Source organism: Sus scrofa, chromosome 9, assembly GCF_000003025.6.
Source record: "Sus scrofa isolate TJ Tabasco breed Duroc chromosome 9, Sscrofa11.1, whole genome shotgun sequence".
In the NCBI taxonomy this organism is placed as follows: domain Eukaryota; kingdom Metazoa; phylum Chordata; class Mammalia; order Artiodactyla; family Suidae; genus Sus; species Sus scrofa.
In genome coordinates this window covers 89179591-89200985 of record NC_010451.4, presented here as the reverse complement: position 1 = coordinate 89200985, position 21395 = coordinate 89179591, and the positions used below count along the sequence as shown (strand labels likewise).

Here is a 21395-nt window from a genome sequence, read left to right as displayed (position 1 = left end):
AGTCTAAGACCTTAATCCAGTATGACTGAGAAGACTAAAACTGTCAACAAGGTAGAGTTCAGAAAGATATTTTTTGTTGGTAGTAGATAAGGAAGGAAAGATGAGTTCTGCATTGGATATGTTGATTAGAGGTATATATGGGATGTATAAGAGAATGATAACATTCACACGGAGATTTTCTGAAGGTGGCTGTTCTGGCTCTATAGCTCAGGGCAGACATACGGGTTAGAGATACAGATCACTGAGCTTTTCCCATAAAAATGGAATTTGGAATCACTAATAAGCCTGGTATAGCTCACAGAGATCACTTAGTGTGAGAAGAACAAGAAAACCATGGGGAATATTCATTTAACAGGTAAAAAATGTAGGAGGAGTCACTGAAAAAAACAGGGGAGGAATGATCAAAGCAATAGCAAGAAGCCCTAGGATAATTCAAGAAAGTAGAGGAGAGGGTAGTTTTAGGTCAAGGTCATTAGCCAATGTCATTATCAAGTCAGTCATCAGCAGGAAAGCAGGGATGGGACCAAGGAAGACCTTTGGGATCTGGGCTTCTTCCAACTCCTGTTTTGTACTGAAAAATACTTTTTAGGATATTTATTGTAATACTGTAATTTATGCTGTCCTCTAGGCTTTTTTCCCCCTCTTCTCAATTTCTTTTTCCTTTTGTATGAAACTAAATGCTTAATTTTGTTTAATTCTCTACCATAGCTTTCAATTTCTCTTCCTTACTGAAATTACGAGAAATATTTTATGACCAAATTTACATTTCTAGAAACTAGCCAGTTTTGACCTCAATAAAATTTATAAAAGTAAAACTTTAGACGGGTTTTCCTTCCCACTTTTTTCCATTAAAAAAATAAATTTTGTTAATTTACATATAAATTCATATATCAAACTGTTTTATTTGCTGTAACTTTCTCTTTGATACCTACAGCATAAATATAATTCTAGACCCTCAGACTAAGGTTCTAGGAAGAATCTCTTTGGCCTTTGCTGATTGAAAAATAGCAAGCAAAGGACAGTCTCAAGCAAAGTGAACAGTCTCTGCTTACTAGGCAATTCTCTTTTTGAATAATTTTAATAAAGTGAAAATTCAGTAAAAAGTATTGCTTGGTATTGAATATCAAGAATCAAACATCATTTTCCACTTTAAAGATTAATTCCGAGAGTTCTTGTCATGGCCCAGAGGTAACAAACCTGACTAGTATCCATGAGGATGCAGGTTCAATTCCTGTCCTCACTCAGTGGGTTAAGGGTGTGGCGTTGCCGTGAGCTGTGGTGTATGTCACAGATGTGGCTCGAATATGGCATTGCTGTGGCAGTGGTGTAGGCCAGCAGCTGCAGCTCTCTTTCAGTCCCTAGCCTGGGAACTTCCATATGCCGAGGGTGCAGCCCTAAAAAAAGAAAAAAAAAAAAGAAATAAAGGTTAATTGTTCAGTATTTCCATGTAGTTTACAAACTTAAAGTAAAATATATACATTTTTTGTTATGCCTATAATCCAGCCTATTTTTCTGTACTCTCTTGGGAAAAGAAAACATGTTTGTTATAGCTCACCTATTAATTGAAAAATATAGATTAATTTATTCTGTCTGTGGTGTTTCATTTGTTTCAAAATGCTATAAATGAACTGGTCAATTATGTGGAAAGAGCATTTCGGTTGGATGTACACACAGCTATGTCAGAATGTCCAGGCTGAAAAAAAAAAGATGCTGGAGACTTCGTACCAAACCAAATGGAACAACTTGAAGATAATGTTTTAAAAAATTAAACAATGAATTGGGGAAGTTCCCTTCATGGCTCAGTGGTTAACAAACCCAACTAGGATCCATAAAGATGTGGACTCCATCAGTGGATTAAGGATCTGGCAGTGCTGTGAGCTGTGGTATGGGTCGAAGATCCATCTTGGATTCCCTTTTGCTGTGGCTGGGGCAGAGGCCGGTGGCTACAGCTCAGATTTAACCCCTAGCCTGGGAACTTCCATATGCCGCAGGTGTGGCCCTAAAATAGCATTAAAAAAAACACAATAAGTAGGGATAAATGTATACACACACACACATGCACACACACACACACACACACACACACATATATTTACAAAATTTTTTAATGTAAAGTAATTCTTACCAAAATTAAAAATCCAAATAGTATGAAAGCATCTAGAATGTAAAGTAAGCTGAAACTACAGGTTTCAGATTTTCTAGTCTGCAGATCCTCTCAGAATTATAGCATGGCAGCTTTCATTGCATATAAAGATACCACATTGTTTTTTTACCACAGTGGTTGTAAGTTTTTTTTATACATCTCATATTGATGATTTCTATGTAATTTCCAGTCTTTAGCTACTGTTAACACAGCTGCAGTGATCAAGAATGTTAAATTGGAAAATTTGGCCAATATTCTAAGATCATTGGTTTCAGATATCAAAAAGATGTATCTGACTAAAATCCCAAATAGGAATATTTTCACACTTCTTGATTTGTCATCCACTCCCAGGTTATGAAGAAAAATAAAGGGGGAAAAAAAAGGGTGAGAATTTTGTTAGAATGATTTTTGAAGAGCTAATTCAGTGTAGAGAGGTAGAAATGAGGGATGGTCCTTTGCTACCTCAAGCTTAGAAGAAATAGCTTCCCTGTGTACTCCTGGAGGCTTAATGTCTTTTTCTGCTAGAAAACCAGAGCTGAGGGAGGCATAACTAACAGAAGAATTAGATGCATCACTCACTTCACGGGCAGTGTAGTCATAAGCTTCTGAGGATTCCCCAAAGCTCGCTCATGTACTTGTGCTCACACATAAGACCCCCCATACTCAGCATCAGTGACAAACATTGAAGAGGCAAAGCCAGCTTTCACTACCAGCAGAGTAAAAATGTTCTGCTTTATTCATCTCTTTTCTTCCCCATTCTCCAGTTTTGGAGGCTTCAATAACAGGAGCTTACAAGTTGAGTGATGAAGTGGGTGAGGTAGAAAAAGAGAAGGTGTGCATAGCAACCCCCCTGACCCTCCCACACAGAAGGCTGTAGACTTGTAGGACATGGGGGCCAGGGAAATCTGTCTTACACTGGAATGTTGGTGTGATGATGGAGATATTGGATGGGGCATTCTAATTTAAGAATCAAAACTGAATTTTGCAACTTTAAGTAACCACAGAGTTTTCTTTAAATCTAAGTCTGACCAGAAGATACACAGGGCTAACTGGGGAATTTTCATCAGTGGTATTGGGAAAAACTCCCCCCAATGAATGCATTTTTAAAAGGAAAGTGGTGGACAAAAATACAATTGCACTCTGATTCATCTCACAAATTTTCTTTAAAACTGTTATATACATATCTTTCCTTAAACAAGGACAATATATCTATGGATTTCCAGAGGAGGGTAGAGTTAATTAACTTGCAGAAGGAAAAAAACTGAAACTAAAACTCTACTGAGGAAAGAGTGTGGAGAGCATTTCCAGTGTGGTGATGTGGCTTTTAAATTTTAACATAATTAAAATTAGCTAAAATGAAAAATTTGGTTTCTCACTTGCAGTATCCTTATTTGAAGTGTTCAGTAGTTACATGTAACTATTGACTACTTGATATGACAGAGCAGATACAGAAAATTCCCCAAATGACAGAATTTTTGTTCTTTATCACAGACATTACACCATTTAATTCTAATAAAACATAGTGAAAAAGATAGATATAAAAATTAAAGATCTGGTAAATTTAGAATCTTGATCTAGTTCTTTGATTATAGGTCCCATGTTCTTTCCTCTGAACCATATTAGTTGACCCTCAAGGCAAGTATAAAACCAGCTTCACTTTACTTTCAAAATACAACAGGGATTATTCTAAAATGCAGAAATTCCTGAGGAAAGGAAGCTTTGCTCATCTCTATGTCATAACTGGATTTGGGAAATACAGTCTTGTTTGCCTCCTATTTTACATACTTAAAATTTATTTATTCAACTAAAAGACTTTTAATGAATGAGAAAAGTTTTAGTAGCAATAGCAAAGTACTAAATAACTACACTTGTCTGTATTTTCCCTTCACTTTGGTATATTTCTCTGAGAACCTACTCACTGACTTGATTATGCATAGTTGTTTTAAGACCAGATTTCCTCTTTGTATTATCTTTTACAAATGAAAATATATGAAATTCACAATTCAACTGTTGTTTCACACTAAACATCTAATGTTATGTGGATGTAACTTTTTTTATTGCAGAAAGAAAATGCAGGAGCAAATTGAAAAATAAAAAGACAATTAGGAGAAAGTTGTTTTAACACACACACTTCTTCCTTTATACTCAGAAATGTCTGACTGGTTCACAGACTCAGTGGGAGCAGGGGCAGAGGAGGCACTCAAGCTGTGTGTCCTCAGATGCTAAAGCCCAAAAATGGAATCTAAGGAGGTCCTGAGTGCAAAACCTAAAGATATGACTTGGAATCCTTAGAGAGCTCAGGAATGGAAGACAAGGAGTGAATTGGGCTCTGTCCATTCTCGCCATTCTTAGGATCCCTTTCCTATTCAGGCTATTGCCACCTCTCCTTGCTCTAGTTCTACTCCACCTTTTGCTTTCCATCTTTCTAAGATGTAAATCATAAATTGGATCATGTCATTCCCTTATTTTAAACTCTTCTGTATCCTCTCTCTTTTAGGCTAAAGTTCATGTTCCTCACAAGACCACTCAGTACCAGCCTGGTCTTTGCATTCTTTCCTCTTGCTACTTCCCGAGTCTTCCTAGCTCTGTCCCTACCTCACTGCTACAACCTAGCCTTTCTGCACTGCTTACTGCTTCCTGAATGAGCCATGCCACTTGTTTCCATGCCCACATGCCAGCTCCACACTGGACTTTGTAGGGAAAAGAAGGATAAACAGTGCTTCAGGTAAAAGCACTTGTGTGTCATTTTCCTTTTACCTGAATCACTTTTTATCCTTCTTTTCCCTACAAAGTCCAGTGTGGAGTTGGCATGTGAAACTAGATAGCTCAGCCTCCAGAGCCCATTTCATAAACACTACGTGATACCATGGGGCAGACAGGCTGAAGGACTTGTCCTATCTTCTCGTATCTCATGATCCTAGCTGTTACTTTAACCCCTCTCCAATATAACTGCACACTGTATCCACTTTCCTCTGGGTCTTACCAGTACCCATTAAGGTCATCTTTATATCTGATTCATCAATTCAGATGATATAGTATCACTTCTCTTTTTAGGATATATATTTTCATTTTTATTTATTTATTTATTTTTTTCTTTTTTAGCCACCCCAGCCACATATGGAAGTTCCCAGGTCAAGGACTGAATCCAAGCCAGAGCTTTGACCTCTGCCATAGCTACAACAATGCCAGATTCTTAACCCACTGCCCCAGGCCAGAAGTGGAACCTGTGCCTCCACAGAAACAAGCCAGATCACTAACCCACTGTGCCACAGTGGGAACTCCCTAGACTATATGTATATATATATACACACACACATATATGTGGAAGTTCCCAGGCTAGGGGTTGCATCAGAGCTGTGGCTGCAGGCCTACACCATAGCTATGGCAACACAGGATTCAAACCTCATCTGCAACCTACATCACAGCTTGCAGCAACATGGGATCCTTAGCCCACTGAGTGAGGTCAGGGATCAAACTCTCATCCTCTGGACACTATGTCAGGTTCTTAACCCACTGAACCACAACAGTAACCCCTATATTTTTAAATGAAAGAAATTTAAAAATAGAAAATTCATCCTGCCAAATAATACCCAGTCATCTTTGAAGACTTTACAAAAGAGATGAGCAACTACCTGAGTAGGCTTAGGTATATACTTTCCTGGATGCAGAGTGATATGAAAGATATTTAATAATGGATATGGTATGGACACTGGCTTATTACAATGGATATTGGTTAGCATATAGTACCCAGTGTTGTCACTGAATATTCATTCTGCCTGGAAGCAGGGGATAGACATGAAAATATTGCCTTGCTTTTATAAACTTTTAGTATTGGATAACACCCATGTTTCTAGGAAGTCTAGGATGGCAAAAGGATGTCTTAGGAGCCTAACTGTGGGAATATTTCTCCTGGTTCAGGCAAAAAGAAAATTAGGTACTGATGGCTGAGTGCATTGCTTTGGCTCCCCTCTTAAGTAATTACATAGCTTGACCTCTCATGTCTTGAGTTGACTTTGGCTCTTTTCTGAACTTGAAATTCCCTATAATTAACCTATGCACCCTTGCCTGTTGCAATTTGACAACAATTTACTTTCTCTTCCAGGATTTGTTGTTCTGATCAGTAAGTTGGTTGAGATTGTTGATACCAGAGGTCTCTAAGTAATTTCTTTTTTTCTTGGATGTTATGATTTTCTTCAGTTTATTATTATTATTATTATGAAATATAACTTAGTAGTGTTTGTTACAGGGAGAGACATTTTTATGTTTATCTGTGGCTCTCTATTTCTAGTAATCTTTTAAATGATTGTCTATGTGTATGCCTACAAAATGGTATAGATAGCTGTTTTCCTTTATTTTCTAATAAATTTGCTAATGGTTGTAGGATATGTCTAACTCACAGTTGCTTCAAAGCTGTTTGCAAGGCCTTTTTTCTTTATGAAAATATATTTAATTCACAACTTTCTTATTGGTTCACTTTATAGAACATTTAGTTTTATTTTTTAATTTATTTAAAAATTGTTTTAATATAAAAAATAAATAAGAATTATTTTAAAATAAAATAATGTATTTTTATTGAAGAAGTTTGTAAGGATTGAAAGTGGATTATTCTGTGATATTATTTTTGAATAACACTTTATGTTCTTTTGACTACTACTCACCTCTATGATTTCCTCTTCATTCATTTTTGGGGTTTAATTCTTATGTTCATAAGTTCTCTGTTGTTGCTATGTACTTCCTATTTAATTTAAGCAATTGTGCCTATTCCCTCATTCTAATCCTCATTTCAGAATATGGCTCTGAAGTGACTGTTTCCTCATAATTATGTGATGATCTTCCTGTTGTTGGAGGGTGTGGTGGGGGAGGGTGGTACTAGAGCATGGTGTTGGCTTCAGGCCAAGAGGTTGCCAGAGTGTCTATTGTGCTGAGTAAGGCAGGCCAAGCATTTCACCTGTGTACTTATCAGTATTTCCTGGGCTGAGCTGCTGCATTTGACACTCTACCACGTACTCCCAGGTCCCTTCTCTGGGTAATTCCCTTTTGCCTCAGATATCTTTGTCTAGGATGGTGCCTTTTTTTTTTTTTTTTAGTGTGTTTGAATTGGAGAAGTTCAGTTCTGCCAGCTCTTTGTCTGTGACCACATTCCCACCTTTGTAGCTAATGATTTTCCCTTCTACTCCCAGCTTCCTTGCGTAAGTATTGTATAAACCATGTAATCTGTCTGTGTCTCAATTTCTTATCTGTAAAAAGAGCTAATAACATCAGCTACTTTTCTGCTAAGATAGTCCTGAGGATTAATGAACTGATTTTCAAAAGACAAGTGTCTAAAATGATAGGCCATCCATAAATTCAAATTACTATTATTATCATCCTCCCTTTTTACTGCCACCAGAATAATAATTCATGGCAGAGCCTCCTTGGCCTGCCCACCTGTATCTCTCAAAAGTGTCTTATCTTAATAAATCTATTTCTTAAAAAAAAGAAAAAAAAGAATTCACGTAGGATCTAGTATTTGTAAAGAGGTTTGCATTTTTAAGTATTTTACAGTCTTTAATAATTTAGAAAAGCTTTTCTCTCCACAATCTCAGCATCATACTTCTGTGGACAAAGGATTTACTACTTTGTAGATCTTGTTTTCACAAACTCTTCATTGTTTTGCCAATTCCAATTATCAGTCCTATTTTATCTTCCATTTGAAGGATTTGTTTTATAGCAAGGCTTCTTGGGGTGTATGAGATTTATTCTTCTGATTGAATAATTTGGATAATATAAATGTAATTTGACTTATAAATCACTGACCCTTATGAAAATATTGTTTCGTTAGAAGGAAACTGGAGAGACTAAAAATGAGACTGAGATCTGAATGGAGAACTCCATAATGGAGACTTGGACCAGGGGCAGACTTCAGGAGCTTATCAAGACATGACTGAATAAGCATAGGGTGGAGCCTGGATAAAATGTTCACTTGTCAGGATAAGCTTTAAATGTTTACACTGGCCAGTGGATTCCCTTTTATCCCCTCTGCCCCACTATCCATTAAATTGAGTCCTTGGCAGTCCCACTTTGCTCATTGTTTATACCCTGAACTAGCATTATACACTTGGCTCTTTATCCCTCTTGATCTCCCATGCTGCCTTTGGATCCAGTGCCTAATTCTGGTTCAGAAAAGTCCCTGGGACTTTACCCAGGCACTAGTTTAATTAGTGCCAGGTTTTTCCCAGCACTTATGGAAAGGGATTAGGTAATGCTTTGATCAATATCTTTTTGGCAGTGATTTGCTTCTCTTCCCCCCACTTTTCTCCATACCCCAGGTATCCTGTACTCTCTGGGACATCCAGATATATGTTGTCTTCCTGAGGTTTCTTTGCTAATACCTAAACTTAGACCTTCCTCTAATTTCCTTCTCTACTTGGATGAGTCAGTGCAGTAACTGGAAGAAAGTCTGCCCTCATGACTTTGGTATTTCAGAGTTTCACCGCTAGGGAGTGGTGTTTTCTTCTTATGATCCTTGTAATTGTTTATGTTGAAATGATTTTTATTAAATAAATATTTATATAAATGAAATTACCCATATATTCTAGTGGACATAATAAGCCTATATATCATAAGGAATAAAAATTAAAAAAAAAACAACAATAAATGATAGCTTTGGATCATTTCTCCTAAAGTCATGATGTTAAGTCTACTAGATGATCAAAATTTGACTCAAACTTTTTCGTTCCATCTGAAGTTGAGTGTAAAGAATAATGACCTTCAACTTTGTAGCTCAAATATGGCTTTTTCAAAACTTTACATGATGTTTTCAAAGTTTATCAGGATCTTTGTGCATCATGCAATTACATTCTACTTCCTTAGTTTTGTTTTTGTTTTTGTTTTTTTTGTGTGTGTGTCTTTTGTCTTTTGTTGTTGTTGTTGTTGTTGTTGTAGTTATTGTTGCTATTTCTTGGGCCGCTCCCGCGGCATATGGAGGTTCCCAGGCTAGGGGTTGAATCGGAGCTGTAGCCACCGGCCTATGCCAGAGCCACAGCAACGCGGGATCCGAGCCGCGTCTGCAACCTATACCACAGCTCACGGCAACGCCGGATCGTTAACCCACTGAGCAAGGGCAGGGACCGAACCCGCAACCTCATGGTTCCTAGTCGGATTCGTTAACCACTGTGCCACGACGGGAACTCCCTTAGTTTTTTTTTTTTAAAGAATTATTATTTTTTTCTTTTTTAAATTTTTATTTCCCCAGTGCAATTTTTTTTCTACTGTACAGCATGGTGACCCACTTACACATACATGTACACATTCTATTCTCTCACAATATCATGCTCCATCATAAGTGACTAGACATAGTTCCCAATGCTGCACAGCAGGATCGTTTTTGTCTGGAGGCATTTATAAAATAAACCATGCTCCCAAGTTTATTCAGTCCTCAATTTATTGACAGTGGTACATAAGGACCTGTAGAGATTTTACTAATGGACAAAAGAATTTGATATATATTATGTTCGAAAAACAGAGTCAGATCAACTTTTTAAATGTCCAAGAAAGAAAAACAAGTTGTCACTAAGATTCCACAGCATCTTTATCTTATCTATGCTTATTTAATACACGAAAAATGCAGGGCCACATGATTTTTACTTATAGGGTAAAAAATTTAGATCCTTTAGTTTTGAATAGGGAATAGGCAACACACAGAACCAGTTGAAAGCAAACCCATAAAGAAGAGAGAGCCCAGGTCAGCCTAGGAGGAAGAAAAGAAAGAGAAAATAATGTTTGCTGCCTTGTTGAATTTAAGAAAATCTTAGACTCTCTTTAGTTTTTAACAAAATTCCAAATCACTCAATAATTTTCAGATACCACCATTTTAATTTTAAGCCAATATTGGGATTGAACTTTCTGTTGTGACAAAAATAAACATCTGGCATTCAGGGAACCTGAGAGCTGATGTTGTCCAAATCACCACCTCAGTGGTTTTAGATAAATCACAACTTCAAAGCCGCAGTTTCCATATTTATACAAAAAAGACAACTGAATTTGATTGATAGTTTTCAAATATGTACCATGGGAAACTGAGTTCTTTGGAGTGATTACAGAGCCCCCATTGCAGTGAAAGGTGTGACTAGCAAGGTGAAGATGATGGGCGTTTATCCCCTTACCTTTCAAACAGATGAACTTTGCTTTTATTTATTTGTTTTCCAATATTATTTCTTAAATTTTGCACAGTATTTCATTTGAAGAAATTGGTTGTCCATGCATGAGAGAATTATGTTTGAAACCATCCAATTAAATTATTCCTGGGAGTTCCCTTAGTGGCTCAGCGGTTAATGAAACCAACTAGGATCCATGAGGATGCGGATTTGAGCTCTGGTCACACTCAGTGGGTTAAGGATCCGGTGTTGCTGTTAGCTGTGGTGTAGGTCTCAGATGTGGCTTGGATCCCATGTTTCTGTGGCTATGGCAGAGGCTGGCAGCTGTAGCTCCAACTCGACCTCTAGCTTGGGAACTTCCATGTGTTGCAGGTGTGGTCCTAAAAAGCAAAAAAAAAAAAAAAAAATTCCTAATGTCCTTTCTTTCTTTCCCTTTTTTTTTTTTTTTTTTTTTTTTTTTGGTCTTTTTAGGGCTGACCTGTGGCATATGAAAGTTCCCAGGATAGGGGTTGAATTGGAGCTATGGCTGCTAGCCACAGCCACAGCAACACCAGATCCTAGCCATGTCTGCGACCTGCACCACAGCTCATGGCAACCCCGGATCTTTAACCCACTGAGCGGGACAAGGGATAGAACCTGCATCCTCATGGATACTAGTAGGATTCACTACTACTGAGCCACAGTGGGAACTCCCAAATTATTCCTAATGTCCTTTCATTTTAAAGATACGTTTCTATGACAGTTAATGATAATATATGTTGGATATAACACATATGTTCATATGTATATATATTATTTGACATATTTGTATTCTAGCTTTCCCAAATATGACTTAAAACACCCAATCATGAAAATACACATATAAGAAAATTAAAAACCATTAAAATAAAATCTAAGTCATATAATAATGACAAGGTAGTGGGTTGGGTGAAGAGATTAATTATATTAAACAAATTAACAAAAAATTAGGGATATAGGAAGCTACTTTAAATGCACAAAAACCCACTCTAAGCTTCCTAGTAGCCAAGGTAAAACCCAAAGCATGAGGGGATACTAGTCTATTAATAAAGGAAAACATTAAAATTGGGAGGAAGAAACTTTCCCTATCCCCAAACTCTGATAATAATCTGCAACACATGGCTTTATATGAAAACATAATGGGCAAATTCCCTGATTACAGTTTTACAAAAATATTATATATGGTCATATATCATTTTTCCCAGCAGTAAAAACCAAGAAAGTAGTGCTAAGCCATCAGTCTGTTAAGGCCATCTTGCTAACATGCTGTAATAATATGCTTTAGCTTTTTTTTTTTAAGTTTTATTGAAGTATAGTCGATTTACAATATTGTAATAATTTCTCCTGTACAACAGTGATTCAGTTACACATGTATGCACATCCAGTCTTTTTCAGATTCTTTTCCCTTATAGATTATCACAGAATATTGGGTAGAGTTCCCTGTGCTATACAGCAGGTCCCTGCTGGCCAGTCATTCCCTATATCCTGTTATGCTTTGCTTCTAAAGTTGTCTTCATTGCACTTGATTTACCTGAAAGGATTGTATGCCGTCGTGAGACATAGCTGAAAGGCAGACTTTCCTTATTATTTGTGAGTACAGGAAAATGATGTTTTGTGTGATAATAAAGTTCCTGACATGGTTTCGCTTTCATAGTTGTCCATTAGACCTCAGCCAGAGGAGCCCACAGGTTGAACTGGCTTTCAGCCAGTACCTTGAGTGACTCGGGTGTGAGCTTTTAAGGGTACAGTGAAAGGAGTGAGGCTCACTTAAAAGGCTTTTTATACTTCTTCCATGGGGCCAGGTTAAAATGTTTCTCCTTGTGTTTATGTCTAACGAAAACTAAAAGGAAAGCACATGGGAAGAGAGCTAACCACTTAGTTGTACTGCTTTCTAAGTTTGGAGAAGAGAAGAAAAGCTGGGTTCCTTGCTTCTGTCACCACTAAGCTGTATTTCAGAACCTAACTTCCTTTTCTGTTCTTTCATATTGCCTAAAATTGTATCATCTAAAATCCTACAATCTAAAATTATGCTCTAAAAAAGAGATAAAGCCCCTTAGAGCAGCATGGCTTCACAAGTTCCCTGGTTTTAAAATGGGCCGCATTTCATTTATGAACAGAGTCAGATGATGGAGATAGGAAATGGGATCTTGGGGATCACATCATGAAGATGCCCTTATTTTACAAATGGAAGCATGAATCTCTCAGGAAGCAAAGAGTCACTGCTGGTCATATAACCAACTGGTCACAAACTGAGAACTAGCTTCTAGTTCTTGCTATTTCTGTTCTCCCACTTCACAATATTCCTCAAATTATTACAGTAGTAATGTTTTCTTTAATTGTGTGTGTGTGTGTGTGTGTGTGTGTTTGTGCAGGCACATGCCTATTTGGGTAAAGATGGAGGATACAGTGACGGAGAACAGTGTTAGCTCTTTGATTTCTGGTTCCTACCTGATAGTTTTACTTTGCTGTTCATGAGGCAAAAAGAGAAGAGAAAGAAGTAAAATTTCCTCAAGAGTCTGTGTTTTCCTTCTCTATGACATGTTTATTTTTCCACATCATATTTTGCAAAGAAGTAAGAAGTGGTCCTTCACAACCCAGCCTGCTTTCCCTAGCTTTGGGCATTACAGTAATCCCTTAGTTTAGTGGCATCTTTTACAAGATAGATCATAAAACCTCAGAAGCTGCTTTCTGAGAGAACTTGCATTACTTACCAATGACTGTAATGGGATACAACTTAAAAAAGAAATGGCAGTTAAAAAAAAATTGAAGGCAAAGTTGCATTTTATGACTGTCACCTCAACATAACTGTTTTTTTCAGTTCTCCAAATTTCTCTCCAGTATATCTGTAATATACAAATTTTTTATACTTGCAATCATAGTTTATATAAACTTTCAAGATTAATTTTTTCACTTACACATGCTATAAAGAATTTCTCATGTTCTTAGATACTTTGCAACTCTTTTACTAAAAGAGGACATCATGCTCTAAGTTGATAGCTTATAGTGGATTCAATTATTCATCTATTATAGAATATTTGGGTTGTTTTCATTTATTTTTAATAATATAAAGCTTTGATAGAGAGTTTTAGAAACATAGCTGTCTCTCTTCTTTTTGAATTATTGTCTTGGGGACAATACACATTATTGAGAAGGAGTAAAATAGTTTTATGATTATTAACATGTATCCCCTAAGAGGATATTCTATTTTGTGGCCTGAAATTTATGTAACTTGGGAAAAAGGGATTTTTGAAAAAAAGAATACAGAATCACAAACATAAATTGTTAGGGTCCCTCCCAGTGCCGTGAAGGGACTCATCACAGTGAGGGGCCATAAGCCCAACTTGTCATAGCTTCACATATTCAAAGTGCTTCCATTAAATACTATAATAACTTTAATTTCATCAGTAAGATATGAACTACTCCATCCCTAGAGCTTCATGAGTACTGTTTTGTGATTTAGTTACTTTAGCCGGCATAACCCGGCCACATTTAACATGGATAATTTGCCTTAGTGTGTACTTTTTTTTTTGCTTATTAAAAAGATTGTGTTTTATCATCTCTTGCTACATAACGAACTAACTCAAAATTTGGTGGCCCAAAACATGAGTTTTATTATGTCTCAGAATTTGGTTGCTGAGAGATTTAGGTAGGATTGGCTGGGCAATTTCTGCCCTTTATAGTATAGACTGTGGCTCTTGGCTTGCAGATGGGCTGGTCTAGGGCGTTCATGACTTCACATTCTTGTCTGACATTTTCCAGATATGACTAGAAGGTGGGGCTCATTTGGGCCTGTTGACCAGAGCACCTATATGTAGTTTTTCCAGCTTGGTGGCCTTGGGGTACTTGGACTTCTGACATGGCACTGATTTCACCCAGAGCAGATTTTCAAAGAGAACTGGACAGAGGCTCTACAATTTTTTATGATCTAGACTTGAAAATCTCAGAACATTGCTTTTCCTGCATTTTATTAGTCAAGCAAATCACTAAGGCAAGTCTAGATTCAAAGGGAATCTCAATGAGAAGATAGCAAATAATTGAGTTAGTTGTCATTTATTACCTTGTGGCCAAGTACCACAGGGTAATAAATTTTCTCTGATTGTATACTACTTGCATAAATTACCCTGCTCAATAACTTCATATATTGGAATATCAACAGAAGTATGAAGGTTTAAGTAGAACATTAACATGGCTCCATGACAGTAAGAAAAGATAGTTATTTTGAAACTTGCATAAATCTATTGAATTTGCCTTTAATAAGGTTGAAAAATCAGAATTACTTTGATAGCAGGCCTAAGGAAACTGGTTTACAGTTATGTATTACTTATTATATCTTTGTCTCCTATTTTTTTCTTACTTATTTACTTATTTTACTCCTTTAGTAAGATGATACAAATGAGATACCAAATTGTCATTAGTAAATTTAAATACAGCTATGGTAAATAAATACTACAGAAAAACTGGCATAGAAGATAGGATATGTAAGCCATTTTCCTGCTTGTCCTTAGTCTCCATTTCTGCCCTTCTCTGCTCTTCTTTTCTGTAGGTTTATGGTATCCCACAGATTGCCTTTTCAGGTTTTTACTGCCAGCAAGATTCCAGTTAGGTTTTGTCAGTGGGAGGTCCTGGCAAGAGACCAAGAAAGAAAGAAGGGGGAAAGTGACTCACTTCCTGTTTTCAACTTCTGGGCCTCCATCTGCAGTAGCAAAAAACTATGGACTCCAAACATCGAAGCATCCTCTGGCCATTTCTTCCTTGATTCCAACACCTGCTTTTTGGCACACCCCTTGGCTATACCACCACCAGGACCTACAACAGAGACCTTTGGTAACCTCAGCTCCAGCTGTGTGGTACCTTCTCAGCAGTCCCAGCACAAGTCACACAGGTTGCAGTTATGTTTTCAGCCACTCGCCTCTCACCAACACCTCATCTGTCATCCAAGTACTGACAGAGGGGCCTCTGCTTGGTGTTTCTAGGGTCTCTTGAGGCACTGTGCAAATGCATTATCAAGTGGGCTCCTGGGTTCAACCACCTCCTCCTCCGTTTTGTCTTCCCGGCCTTGGGGATATTAGGTATCGACATCTAAGTTAGTTCACATTCTGCTTTTTGTGCTTTTAGACTTCTACTCCCCTCTGCTCAAAAGATCTCATATGATTTCTGTTTTCCTCACTGAACCCTCAGTGGTACAGTAGGAGCCTATGTTACTGCTATTTGCAGATATAGATAGAAGATCTACTAAGGGAGAATGTTCAGATTAGTGCATCTGGTATGTAGAAAGGTGAGCATTCATAAAATATCGGTGCTTTGTTTTCCAAGTTTTTAATGCCCTCCCTTATTATGGACTTTGTGTCACAGAACCAGTTGTGTTTTACAAGGAAATACTCTTTTCACAAAACAGAAAGCAAACATTATTGAGAGTAACACTCTTTTTTCTTGTCAGCATCAAATTGAATTTTGTAATAGCAGAAGTCACAGGAATATATTCACTGATCATTCTGTCATTAATAGTTCACAGGGAGGCTCTCAGAAATGAAAAAAGTGGGTTATTATTAGAAGAAAACCTTTCATTGAAAGTCTTTCCATTTCTCCTGGTTTGACAAAAACTAACAGATTTTGGCTTTGTTGCTATTTACAAAGCCATGAATTGCTCCAGAATTTTATATTTAGAGTTATCTGTTCATGCTATGGGAATGGAAAAAGGCACTGCCAATTCCTTTTTGAAAAAAGAATCAACAATGAGTAATGTTTATTTGTTATGCCTTGACTCTCATATTCATTTGTCAGTTCTGAAAAGTTTGTATTGAGAAAAAAATTTTATTTAATATCAAGATCCAGTGACAATTTATTAGTTAATTTATGGCCTTAAATATTTTATAGATATAAGTAATTGTTAAAGTAGTAGAATCAAAATCTTATGAATACATAAAGCTAAGTGGAAGACAATCATTTAAATCATCTACATTGGCATAATTAACAATTAAGCATTTAATTTGGTATGATTATAATTATCTTTGATATTCAAAAGACAGAAATAACATAGTATACATATATTTGAACAAACATATAAAATAGTCCTGATTTCAAGGGAGGCAGGAACATAAAATGGGAAAAAGAAAGTCTATTCAGCAAGCATTGCTGGGAAACCTGGACAGCTGCATGCAAAGCAATGAAACTAGAACACACCCTCACACCATGCACAAAAATAAACTCAAAATGGCTGAAAGACTTAAATATACGACAGGACACCACAAACTCCTAGAAGAAAACATAGGCAAAACACTCTCTGACATCAACATCATGAATATTTTCTCAGGTCAGTCTCCCAAAGCAATAGAAATTAGAGCAAAAATAAACCCATGGGACCTAATCAAACTGAAAAGCTTTTTGCACAGCAAAGGAAACCCAAAAGAAAACAAAAAGACAACTTACAGAATTGGAGAAAATAGTTTCAAATGATGCAACCAACAAGGGCTTAATCTCTAGAATATATAAGCAACTTATATAACTCAACAGCAAAAAAGCCAATCAATCAATGGAAAAATGGGCAAAAGACCTGAATAGACATTTCTCCAAAGAAGATATACAGATGGCCAACAAACACATGAAAAAATGCTCAACATCATTGATTATAAGAGAAATGCAAATCAAAACTACCATGAGATACCACCTCACACCAGTCAGAATGGCCATCATTAATAAATCCACAAATAACAAGTGCTGGAGGGGCTGTGGAGAAAAGGGAACCCTCCTGCACTGCTGGTGGGAATATAAACTGGTACAGCCACTATGGAGAACAGTTTGGAGATACCTTAGAAATCTATACATAGAACTTCCATATGACCCTGCAATCCCACTCTTGGGCATATATATGGACAAAACTCTACTGAAAAGAGACACATGCACCCGCATGTTCATTGCAGCACTATTCACAATAGCCAGGACGTGGAAACAACCCAAATGTCCATCAACAGATGATTGGATTCGGAAGATGTGGTATAACAGAAATAACATAGTATACATATATTTGAACAAATACATAAAATAGTCCTGCTCAGCCATAAAAAAGAACGGCATAATGCCATTTGCAGCAACATGGGTGGAACTAGAGAATCTCATCCTGAGTGAAATGAGCCAGAAAGACAAAGACAAATACCATATGATATCACTTATAACTGGAATCTAATATCCAGCACAAATGAACATCTCCTCAGAAAAGAAAATCATGGACTTGGAGAATAGAGTTGTGGCTGCCAGACGGGAGGGGGAGGGAGTGGGAGGGATCGGGAGCTTGGGGTTATCAGACACAACTTAGAATAGATTTACAAGGAGAACTACCATTTGATCCAGCAATCCCACTCCTGGGCATCTATCCAGAGAAAACCATGACCCGCAAATACACATGTACTCCAATGTTCATTGCAGCACTCTTTTCAATAGCCAAGACATGGAAACAACCTAAATGTCCATCAACAGAGGAGTGGATCAAGAAGATGTGGTACATATACACAATGGAATATTACTCAGCCATTAAAAGGAACGAAATACTGGCATTTTTAGCAACATGGATGGACCTAGAAATTATGCTAAGTGAGGTCAGCCATACAATGAGACACCAACATCAAATGCTTTCACTGACATGTAGAATCTGCAAAAAGGACAGACTGAACTTCTTTCCAGAACAGATGCTAACTCACAGACGTTGAAAAACTTATGGTCTCCAGAGGAGACAGTTTGGGGGGCGGGGGGATGTGCTTGGGTTGTGGGATGGAAATCCTGTGAAATCAGATTGTTATGATCATTATACTACTACAGATGTGATAAATTCATTTGAGTAATAAAAAAAAATCTTCACAGAATTTAGTCTTAAGGGAATATAAAGGCTAGCAAGATTCCAGAGATTTACTAGCTGTCAAATGTACAAATCTGAAGATAATTTAGGAGAGTGAAAGTATTTGTGATTGTCTTCTACTCATTTACAATGAAGCACTTTACATATAGCATAGATAATATATAGATTAGATGATAGAAGTCAGCGTCTCAGATACTTTCCTGATCTCTCACCCTCTCTCTCCCTTTTGCAATTTGTGTGTGTGTGTGTGTGTGTGTGTGTGTGTGTGTGTGTGTGTGTGTCTGTCTGTCTGTCTGTCTGTCTCTGTCTCTTTCCTCCATCTCATACTTGCAGAAAGCATTTTTCACTTTGGTCTAGAACTAAGAGATTATAGAACTTAAATGTGTCATTTCTTGGTTAGTCTTCCCAGAGCTTTCACACTGCAATGGGCATTTCCTTCAAGAAAGCCATTTATGTTAAGCTATCTATATGCCAAATTTGCATACCACCTAGAAATTTTAACGGGCTTCCATTGATTTGTTACACATGACTTTTTATTTGTTAATCCAGCTCATTTCCTTCTCAATTTTCAATGGGAAATTCATTCATTCATTTTATTACATTGCATAGTTTATTGAACACCTACTGTACACTAGAAACTGTTCTAGATTCTAGGAATACAACAGTGAACAAAATAAGCAAAGAAATAAATCTTCACCCTATGGTGCTTACATTCTAGCATGGGGAAAATAGAACAGAACAAAATATATTAGTCATGTATATTGTATATTAGAGGATATAAGTGGTATGGAGAAAAGGGCTCATTTATAACATAATTTTTAAGTAAATATAAAAAGATGCTGGGGAATTCACCATAAATATCTGAGGATGGAGTGTTTAACACAAGTAGAGAAAACAGCAAACATAAAGGCCCGGAGGTAGGAATGTATCTGGTGTGTTTAATGAACAGTAAGTAATGCCAGTGTGGCTGGAGTCATGTGAGGAAGGAGAGAGTATAGAAGGTGATTTCAAACAGGTAATGGGGTCACTTGTTTTAGATCCAATGTTTAGGTCATATGACTTTGGCTTTTACTTGGTTGAGAAAGAAAGCTATTGCAGGGTTTTGAACAGATGTGACCTGAGTGATATGATCTGTTTCAAGGAGAAAGTGATAAGCTACACTGCATGATGTTGATAGGTCAAATAAGACAAGTAATAAGAACTTACCACTGAGCTGTATAACACAGGGAACTTTAGCTAGTCACTTACCATGGAACATGATGGAGGATAATGTGAGAAAAAGAATGTATGTATGTATGTATGTATATATATATATATATACACACACACACACATATATATACGTGTGTGTGTGTGTGTGAGAGAGAGAGAGAGAGAGAGAGAGAGGGGGGGGGGACTGGGTCACTTTGCTGTACAGTAGAAATTGACAGAACACTAAACCAACTGTAATGGAACATTAAAAATCATTTAAAACAAAACCAAAAAAAAAATTTACCACTGAATTTGACAATGGGAGGTCATAGGTGACCTTGAAAAGAGCATTTCTGATGGAGTGGGGAATGGGTAAAAATGATGGGCGCACATGAGGAAAAGAATAATTGTAGATATGGAGAGAATTTTTTTTTTTTTTTGGTCTGTTTTTGCTGTATAGGGTAGGGGGTTTTGGGGTGGGAACTAGAGGGTGAAGTAAGATCAAGACAGGTTTAGTTGGATTTTTTTTTAAGATGTCAAAAATATCAGCATGTTTTTATGCTTATGGGAATGATGCAATAGAGGGGAATACGCTTGTGATGCAAGAAAGAGAAGAGACGGAGGAGAGTTTTGATGCATTTCTTTGAGTAGGTGAGTTGGAATGGCACCTACATATCGATGGAGGAAGGAGACTTGGCTGGCTGCACCAACAGCTCATCCATAGTAACAGGAAAGAAACCCAAGTATATGTGTCCACATATAGGCAGTTCAAAAAATGGGTTAGTAGGAAAAAGTGGAATTTCTCTCTGATTGCTTCTTTTCTTTAATCCTCAGTAAAATATGAAGCAAGATCATCAGCTAAAAGTGAAAACTAAGAAGACTGTTGGAGATGATTCAACAAGAAAGGTGAGCTGGATATATGTGCCAAGGATGTTAAGATTGTCTGGCAACATGAAAACTAAGCATCTGGGATGAGTTTGTGTGCTTTTCTTCAGCTACAAGCAGTTTTCTGGATTATAAGTAGGTGGAGTGTTGGATTTCACCAAGGTATGGTTACACTACTTAGTAGAAGAAACTTATAGACTGTTTGGAGAGTTAAGAGGGTATGTAGGAAGGCAGTTATAATGGCAGTCTTGTCATTTAAGCTGTAAATAGAGTAAGAGAGGTTTGTGGGAAAGGCAGGTGTGGGGCAGTGAAAAGGCGGTAGGATCAGCAGACTATTGGTCTTATAAGGTGAAAGGATTGTCAAAACTAAGGAACTGCCATGACATATTAATTTATATTAGAGTTCACCTTAGTTTAAGAATTTTTTTTGTTCCTCCTGTGGTTTTCTCTTCATCCTGTTTTTTTCTTTAAATATATCCCTTTTTATAAATTAGATCTGAATTAATATCTATTCTCAATGTAAAATATTTTCATAATCAAATAATTCACACTTATTAAAATTTGAAAAATATAAAAAAAGATAATGAAGATTATTCTCAAGAGTCTTACCAATTAAGCACAAATACTGGTAGTACTTTTGATTATGTCAGTCTTTAAATATTCTAGTCTTGTTTCTCTTCATAATTTTTCATGGTTTTGTACCATCTTTTTCATTTCACCATAGTCTTATAAGCATACTTCATGCTGTTACATGCTTCCATCAAGATTATCTTCAATGACTGCATAATATTCTAATAAGTGGATATTATATAATCTGTTTAATTTTGTCTGTATTACAGTGTATTTATACTAATTTATTATGGCATTAAAATTGTGTGGTGGTGAATGTCTTTGTGAATAATTTTTAAGGTCATTATTTAGATATCATAAATAATTTTTTTTTTTCCCACTGTACAGCAAGGGGGTCAGGTTATCCTTACATGTATACATTACAATTACATTTTTTCCCCCACCCTTTGTTCTGTTGCAACATGAGCATAAATAATTTTTATGTTTGTTCTTCCTTTCTTTAAAAACAGAATCATCTAGATGTCTCAAACTAGTCCTTAGACATTTTCATTTTCTTTAGATAAATCCTCTCAAAGTTTCCACATAGTATTTTAATAACTTCCCTAGT

At 36.7% G+C, this 21395-nt stretch overlaps 1 protein-coding gene across 1 annotated transcript in view; it reads left to right on the top strand.

Moving 5' to 3' along the window:
- The window catches only part of MACC1 (MACC1, MET transcriptional regulator), a 211211-nt gene that overhangs the window by 141196 nt on the left and 48620 nt on the right, over positions 1-21395 (top strand). Inside the window, 1 exon segment of the mRNA XM_021063417.1 lies at positions 20168-20239. Coding sequence (XP_020919076.1) covers positions 20223-20239 — 17 coding nt within the window. The 5' untranslated portion in view covers positions 20168-20222.